The 9465-nt window shown below is 42.1% G+C and overlaps 1 protein-coding gene across 1 annotated transcript in view; it reads right to left on the reverse strand.

Annotated features, from left to right (window-relative positions):
• Positions 1-6135: 6135 nt before the first annotated feature.
• The window catches only part of LOC110518269 (E3 ubiquitin-protein ligase TRIM16), an 11746-nt gene continuing 8416 nt past the window's right edge, over positions 6136-9465 (reverse strand). Inside the window, 4 exon segments of the mRNA XM_090230896.1 lie at positions 6136-8324; positions 8326-8509; positions 8741-8800; positions 8926-9085. Of these exon segments, the coding sequence (XP_090087022.1) occupies positions 7970-8324; positions 8326-8509; positions 8741-8800; positions 8926-9085 (759 nt within the window). The 3' untranslated portion in view covers positions 6136-7969.

Here is a 9465-nt window from a genome sequence, read left to right on the forward strand (position 1 = left end):
TCATCATTAAATGTATTAATTATAAACCAAACATGATAATTGTAAATCCACTGTCTTTACTCTCATCATTAAATGTATGAATTATAAACCAAACATGATAATTGTAAATCCACTGTCTTTACTCTCATCATTAAATGTTTGTTTCAACCCACCAACGTTTATGTATCTTTTATTCAGTCCTATTCTCCATAACCACCACAATGTTCAGGAACTAACTGAAAACATGTACACTTCATTTTAGGTTTACTAACCCCTTTGCTAATTCCTCGTTACCCCTCCACCCCTTTCCTACATTCTAGAAATCTATTTCAGAATAAAACCACATCAAACGTAAATCTATTTCAGAATAAAACCACAAACAACATCTCATGAGATCAAAAAACCCAAGGCTTTCTGAGTTAACAAGGAGTGTTTGGCCATATAATTTAAATGTGTTCCCTTTAGAATCCGTTCCCCTGGCATTTCACCTAGATTCTTCATCCCAAAATATGTTTTCCTGTGATCCCTGGCCTCTACTAAAACATTGGGTGAGGCGTGATCTCATACATCTTTCTTCACATAGAATCTGTAACCTCTATCGATCGAACCGAGGCTATACACCGATATGTGACATTTCCTCTCCTGCTGCTCTCAAAAGAATGAATCGAACCGAGGCTAACCCAGTCTTTTTGTAGGTTTTGCCAACCATTCCACCTTCTTCCTGTCTGACTTTTCATTGTTTCTTCAACATTCCTCCAGTTTTCTTTATACTTTCCAACAATCCTTCTGCTTTGAACATGTTTAGCACCTCGTGTTCTCTTTTATTTATCCTTTTCTTTCCTGTGTCACTTGTTTTATGTGTTTTTATTAGAGTTTCCATTTCCTCACATACTGAGACATCAAATGTTCCCTCCTCTGACCATTTAGTGTCCATTTTCCTGCTGCGTTTTCCCATTTCTAAACATTTCTATTAGTTCTTCCTTACATAGGGGACGCCTGGCGCCCAGAATTTATTCTGCTGTTTTACTCATTTTTGCAGCCTGTATTTGTGGTCTTCCTACCATCAGTCTCAGTTGTATTCCTTTTCCTGTGTTAGGTCTGCTAGTTACTAGTATTGTCTTTAATATTAGTCTACTGACAGGTTATATTTTTATTATTGCTGCTCTTTCATTTATTAACTTCCTTATTTGTTCTAACGTTACTGATATTCTTGTTTCCGGGTTTATTTGTCTGTTTATTCCTTTAACTTCCTGAGATATTCCTATTTATTTTGCTCCCTAGTTTCGTTGTATTGTGCTCTTCACTTTATTAAAACCTCTCTGTTTCTCTTGTTGTTATATTTCTCCCTCCTGGTCCAGGGCCAAACCTTCCTAACAGTCCGTTAAGTCCTGGATGTCTTGACCCCACGCTGTTCCCTCCTATTGATATCCACATTACTTTTCTTTCTCTGATTATTGCACTATTGGTTATTGGTTATTACCCCTGTCTCTAGGTTTTTCTAATTGTTCTCTCTTATTGAGTATCTGCTTACTTCAAATGTTATTACTTGTATGTTTCTCTGTACTGTATATTCTTCTACCTTGCAGCACAGTATGTAATGTTTAATGGTCTTACTGGTCGATCGCTGATATCGTCATGACATTTATTACCATTTTATTGTGTAATGTTCATGTATTTTTAATTTATACTGTTCAAACTTCTAGTATTATATTACTTCAATGGTTATTAATGTACCATTCACACTTGCCTCCTTCAGTGTGGGACTGGTGCGTCCTCCCTACCAGGTCACAGTCAAGTGACGGTCCGGTAGAAGTAGTGTGGGACTGGGTGCGTCCTCCCTACCAGGTCAGTCAAGTGACGGTCCGGGAGAAGTAGTGTGGGACTGGGTGCGTCCTCCCTACCAGGTCACAGTTAAGTGACGGTCCGGGAGAAGTAGTGTGGGACTGGGTGCGTCCTCCCTACCAGGTCACAGTCAAATGACGGTCCGGGAGAAGTAGTGTGGGACTGGGTGCGTCCTCCCTACCAGGTCACAGTCAAGTGACGGTCCGGGAGAAGTAGTGTGGGACTGGGTGCCTCCTCCCTACCAGGTCACAGTCAAGTGACGGTCCGGGAGAAGTAGTGTGGGACTGGGTGCGTCCTCCCTACCAGGTCACAGTCAAGTGACGGTCCAGGAGAAGTAGTGTGGGACTGGGTGCGTCCTCCCTACCAGCTCACAGTCAAGTGACGGTCCGGGAGAAGTAGTGTGGGACTGGGTGCGTCCTCCCTGCCAGGTCACAGTCAAGTGACGGTCCAGGAGAAGTGTGCAACCCCTTCAGCACCAACAGCAGAGAAGATTTACACTCATTTTTACACACCTCTTACGCTGGTGTGTAAATTCTGCCTTTTTCTGATATACTTCCTGGTCACAGAGAAAAGCGGTTTTATACAGGGTTTTACCTGTCTGAGTAGTAACCACAGGGTTGTACCTGTCTGAGTAGTAACCACAGGGTTTTACCTGTCTGAGTAGTCCTTTACTGATTCACTTCCTCAACACAGCCAAGCAGTAACCACAGGGTTTTACCTGTCTGAGTAGTTTGGCCCAACTGAATCAGTCAACACAATCCTAACTCAAACAGACTGAACAGACTGGTCAGATGAACCACCTGAACAAGACAGGTGAATAACCCCACTCAACTGAACCATCCAGAACAGATGAAACACACAACTCCCAATCTGCAGCCACACTATTATTTATTTTATTCTGTTACAACCCTTAAAGCTTTTTTATTTGTTCATGTTTATTCTTCCATTATTTTGCATTTATTGAATTCAAAAGCTCCCAATATTTTTAGTTCAATAAATTTGGAGAGACCTACTTGGTGTTTTTATTGCTCTCGAAACGAATCACACAAACTTTAACTATAAGTAAGAACTGGGGCGGCAGGTAGTCTAGTGGTTAGAGCATTGGACTAATCATTTGAAAGGTTGCAACATCAAATCCCCGAGCTGATAAGGCAAAAATCTGTCGTTCTGCCCCTGAACAAGACAGTTAACCCACTGTTCCCCAGTAGGCCGTCAATGTAAATAAGAATTTGTTCTTAACTGACTTCCCTAGTTACATAAAAACAGTTTACCTCTCAACTAGGTGGCCACCTGTTTGCTCAATTCGTCCAGAAAGACCCGTCTGCAGTCACAGAGTTTTCCACCATTTGCTGGTCCCTTGTAGCCACTCCTGGCAAGCTTGCCATTTATGTCGTGGAAATATTTGCTCAATTATATTTCTCAGATACCAGATCTTGTGAATTCAAATAGACTTTATTACAAAGTAACAAGCCGAGCTGGGCCATGGACCAACTGCCGGACTCAGTCTCAGTCCACTCCTTTTATACAGTTTCATGCTTATAGAAGTGTCATCGTCCCTCCACTTTATGCTAATAACCAGATCCCCTCGGCTTTACTCCACCATTGTTTCCAAATCTAAGTTCTTTACTCTAGGCGGGGTTCCCCTCCCCTCTAGTTCCTTGGATCAATTATATTGGTGGCGCACCTATACATTATTTCCAGGAAATAATAAGTACAGATCACTATAGTTCATTATAGAATTATACCAATAAGTACAGATAACTATAGTTCATGATAGAATTATACCATTAAGTACAGATAACTATAGTTCATTATAGAATTATACCAATAAGTCAACTCATTTCTAGAATTACACATTGTGTCTTTGCTTATTCCCTTTAGTGCTATTCAGCCTTTTAACAAGAAACACATTCTGTTAATTAACAGAAAACACCTACACTATCAATTGCTGCAAAGAAACCACTACTAAAGGACATCAATAATAAGAAGAGACTTGCTTGGGTCAAGAAACACGAGCAATGGACATTAGACCGGTGGAAATCTGTCTTTTCGTCTGATGAGTCCAGATTTAAGACTTCTGGTTCCAACCGCCGTGTCTTTGTGAGAAGCAGAGTAGGTGAACAGATGATCTCTGCATATGTATTTTCCACCGTGAAGCATGGAGGAGGAGGTGTGATGGTGCTTTGCTGGAGACACTGTCAGTGATTTATTTAGAATTCAAGGCACACTTAACCAGCATAGCAACCACAGCATTCTGCAGCAATACGCCATCTCATCTGGTTTGTGCTTAGTGGGACTATCATTTGTTTTTCAGCAGGACAATGACCCAACACCCCTCCAGGCTGTGTAAGGGCTATTTGACCAAGAAGGAGAGTGATGGAGTGCTGCATCAGATGACCAGGCCTCCACTTGATTTGTTGAACACGTTTTTGGTTACTACATGATTCCATATGTGTTATTTCATAGTTTTGATGTCTTCACTATTATTCTACAATGTAGGAAATAGTAAAAATAAAGAAAAACCCTTGAATGAATTGGTGTGTCCAAACTTTTGACTGGTACTGTATGTTAAGGGGATTGTTCACCCCAATAGAAAGGTTCAAACCTCTAAATACCATCTTATTAGATGGATCCATTTCCCCCCATTAGTTTGGGATTCAGACCTGCAGTCATCTTGATTTCAGACCACTTTGGAGAAGTGATCCACAGGCAGTAAATCTAATGTAGAATAAATGGAACCTGGATCCATTTCATTCTATTAACATGGTTTATGTGTTATAGCAGTAATGGGGTTAAACTGATATTAAAATGACAACTCCATAGGTGGTACCAGGTCAGGGGAGTTCATCTCTGCTCCCAGCATCCCTGGGACAGTACTGATCAACATAGCTGACCTGATGCAGAGGTGGACCAGTGATGTTTTCCTCTCAGTGGTGAGACTTGCCCTTCCATTTGACACACCTTTACCTGATGAGATCATACAAGACGTTGCAGGCGTATTGCATGTGGAAACAGATGTGTTCAAATAGTATTTAAAATAATATTGAATACTTAATGAGCAGTGGTTGAATGAGTTTGTTGTAATGGAGCCAATACAAAAGTCCTAAAAGTACAAACAAACCCCGCCCACCTGGAGGACTAAAGGAAATGCTCAAAGAATTTTTTAGATATTAAACAGTATTTGAATCCAGGGTCGTAATGATTAGAGAACACTGTAGCAAAACATTTAGCAACAGAATTATTTTAGTTCAGTTAGTCCCTTCGTGTTTCAGTTCATATTCTTCAGTTTGGCGCCTCGTGAATATGATTCAGGTCTCTGTGGAAACATAAATGTAAATTCACCTTTTGATTTTTACTCCACACTTTCCTTTTCAGGTCCATAGGGTTTTACTGCCCCCTGCTGGAGACTGGAGCACACTGCAGTCCCTTTCAGGTCCATAGGGTTTTACTGCCCCCTGCTGGAGACTGGAGCACACTGCAGTCTCTTTCAGGTCCATAGGGTTTTACTGCCCCCTGCTGGAGACTGGAGCACACTGCAGTCTCTTTCAGGTCCATAGGATTTTACTGCCCCCTGCTGGAGACTGGAACACACTGCAGTCCCTGGCTTTCTTTGTGCAGTCAGATGATGAGGCCCTCATCAATACAGATACTGTATGTAGAACCATAGTAAAGACCAGTATGGACTATCAATACAGATACTGTATGTAGAACCATAGTAAAGACCAGTATGGACTATCAATACAGGTACTGTATGTAGAACCATAGTAAAGACCAGTATGGACTATCAATACAAGTACTATATGTAGTACCATAGTAAAGACCAGTATGGACTATCAATACAGGTACTGTATGTAGAACCATAGTAAAGACCAGTATGGACTATCAATACAAAGTGACCATTTAGAATGAGGCCCAGTTCAATGAGAGGAAGTCTTAACAGAACTGGGGGATGACAGACAGGAAGTGGGGGGGTGGAGATCTAATATATTTTTGTGCCAAACACTAAAGCATGATATTGTAATAAATCTACACCCTATTCCCTATGTAGAACACTACTTTAGACCTGGTCAGAAGCACCGTAGTGCACTACGTAGGGAATAGGGAACCATTTGGAACAGAGACAGTAATTCCCCTGAACATCTTCCTCTTCCTCATCTGGTTTCTTGAACAGCCCTTCACTCCTCCCCTCTTCCTCCCCTCCTCCCTTTTCATTCTATTCTATCAGCCACACCACTAGCTCACCTCCACACAATACATTTACAAGTTAAAGACACACCTTGGAATAAATAACAAAGGAAAACTATTACTAGATGAAGTTGAATGTTTTTTATTATTTCCCATCACCATAAATCATATTTAATCACTGAACAGTAGCAGACCTAACTTCATCTGTTCCTGACTCTGGATAGTGGATTAAAAAGACCATCAATCTCCAATGATATTAAAGTACTATTCTGAACATTACTGATATACTGAGTGGCAAGTCAAGATATCTGCTGGTTTTATTGTTTGGTCAACAGCACCACCTGCTGGACAGGTTTAATGTTGCTGGACTGAGCAGTATGGGAGGATGAAAGATGACACATTTAGGGCCGGTTTCCTGGACATCTACATTGAACATACTGTTTAGTCCAGGACTAGGATTCATCTGTGTCTGGGAAACCAGACCATATAGTTTAGTAGAAAGTAAGTGATACCAGCTTGTAGTGGGCTGACTAGTCCTGAATTGTCCTTTAGTTCCTGGACCATTTTCCATGCAGCTCCAGGTGACAGAGAACACATCAATTAGGACCGAGCCAACAAGCTGATCAATGATACTGAGGAGAATTACATAGAGACAGAGAACCAACTGAGAAAACATATCAATGGTTCTGAATGACAACCAATATACATCAACACCAGACATCATGATTCATGGAAATGTACAAGATTAAAACATTGTATTGAATTTTAATTAATAACAAATCAGTTTACAGTTTAACCAGCTCAGCTATAGACTACACCAGCATGACTAGTATCTATGTGGACCCTACTACAGTTTAACCAGCTCAGCTATAGACTACACCAGCATGACTAGTATCTATGTGGACCCTACTACAGTTTAACCAGCTCAGCTATAGACTACACCAGCATGACTAGTATCTATGTGGACCCTACTACAGTTTAACCAGCTCAGCTATAGACTACACCAGCATGACTAGTATCTATGTGGACCCTACTACAGTTTAACCAGCTCAGCTATAGACTACACCAGCATGACTAGTATCTATGTGGACCCTACTACAGTTTAACCAGCTCAGCTATAGACTACACCAGCATGACTAGTATCTATGTGGACCCTACTACAGTTTAACCAGCTCAGCTATAGACTACACCAGCATGACTAGTATCTATGTGGACCCTACTACAGTTTAACCAGCTCAGCTATAGACTACACCAGCATGACTAGTATCTATGTGGACCCTACTACAGTTTAACCAGCTCAGATATAGACTACACCAGCATGACTAGTATCTATGTGGACCCTACTACAGTTTAACCAGCTCAGCTATAGACTACACCAGCATGACTAGTATCTATGTGGACCCTACTACAGTTTAACCAGCTCAGCTATAGACTACACCAGCATGACTAGTATCTATGTGGACCCTACTACAGTTTAACCAGCTCAGCTATAGACTACACCAGCATGACTAGTATCTATGTGGACCCTACTACAGTTTAACCAGCTCAGCTATAGACTACACCAGCATGACTAGTATCTATGTGGACCCTACTACAGTTTAACCAGCTCAGCTATAGACTACACCAGCATGACTAGTATCTATGTGGACCCTACTACAGTTTAACCAGCTCAGCTATAGACTACACCAGCATGACTAGTATCTATGTGGACCCTACTACAGTTTAACCAGCTCAGCTATAGACTACACCAGCATGACTAGTATCTATGTGGACCCTACTACAGTTTAACCAGCTCAGCTATAGACTACACCAGCATGACTAGTATCTATGTGGACCCTACTACAGTTTAACCAGCTCAGCTATAGACTACACCAGCATGACTAGTATCTATGTGGACCCTACTACAGTTTAACCAGCTCAGCTATAGACTACACCAGCATGACTAGTATCTATGTGGACCCTACTACAGTTTAACCAGCTCAGCAGAACCATTATAATCATAGAGCCTAAACCCATTTAGTTGGAACCAAAACCCAGGATAGAGGGGCTGAGTGAATGTGGTCTGGACTCTGTGGAGGAGGGTCATTGTGTCAGAGACACTGTAGAAGGACAGAGTACCTGCCTTGTGATCCAGGTACACTCCTACTCTGGAGGACTGAGGGCCTGATACTTTAGTCTCAACATTATTGTGTCTGAAACAATAACCACCTCTAGAGCACTCTAAACTCCAGGACTTGTTATTGTATCCAAATCCACCACCATTACCTCTCTCTGTTCTGCTGATGTCTTTATATGAGACTGCTGTAACAACAACACCACTCCACCTCCCAGTAACAGCGTCCAGACAGACCCTCTCTACACAGAACCTGCCTGTAGTTGGTGAATCTGTCTGGATGGTCAGGATATGGTTGGACTTGGTCTGTAAAGGTCACCTTTCTGTTCCCTTCAGACAGAGAGAGGCGTGTGTGTGCTGTGTTTGGGTCCAGTGTGAGCTGACAGGAATCTGGGAGAAGAGCAGAGACCAATGAGGGGAGTCAGAACAATAAGTTAAGTCAGATACTGTATCTACCCTGTCTTTGATTAGAGCACAGCAGAGATCAAATCAGAGAAATATGAGGAGTCAGATAGATACCCAGTCTTTGATTAGATCTACTATTGCTATATATTTCTAGAGGGATTGTTAGGAGTGTCAGTAAAAAGAGACTGTTAGTTACTTCACAATAAAGAGACTCACATTGTAACAACTGTTCTCTGGTCTTGGGCTCTGGAGGCAGTACAACATCCACTATATTCACTACAGACACACAAACACATTGACAGAGAGAGGGAATGTTATCATCAGACCATATTCCACATGTATATGACTAGTAGGGAACTTTCAATGGTCTAAAGTTGATGTTCTTATTGTTTTCAACACACCTGTAGTGGAGATCTTGGTCCATTCTCCTTTAAGGAAGTCTTCTAGTTTCTCTCTCAGTTCAGACACAGTCTTACTCACATCTCCAAAGTACTGAAGAGGACGGACAACGATGCTGGGTAAGTCTGAAGATACACTGATACTGGAGAGAGACTGATACCTCTGGAGAGAGAGAGAGAGAGAGAGAAACTGATAACTCTGGAGAGAGAGAGGGAGAGACTGATACCTCTGGAGAGAGAGAGAGAGAGAGAGAGAGACTGATAACTCTGGAGAGAGAGAGAGAGAGACAGGGACAGAGAGAGGGAAAGACAGGGACAGAGAGAGGGAGAGGCAGAGACAGAGAGAGGGAGAGACAGGGACAGAGAGAGGGAGAGACCGACAGAGAGAGGGAGAGACCGACAGAGAGAGGGAGAGACCGACAGAGAGAGGGAGAGACAGGGACGGAGAGAGGGAGAGACCGACAGAGAGAGGGAGAGACCGACAGAGAGAGGGAGAGACAGGGACGGAGAGAGGAAGAGAGTGACAGAGAGAGGGAGAGACCG

This window comes from Oncorhynchus mykiss, chromosome 4, assembly GCF_057628025.1.
Source record: "Oncorhynchus mykiss isolate SJ-2025 chromosome 4, ASM5762802v1, whole genome shotgun sequence".
NCBI classification, from domain to species: Eukaryota; Metazoa; Chordata; class Actinopteri; order Salmoniformes; family Salmonidae; genus Oncorhynchus; species Oncorhynchus mykiss.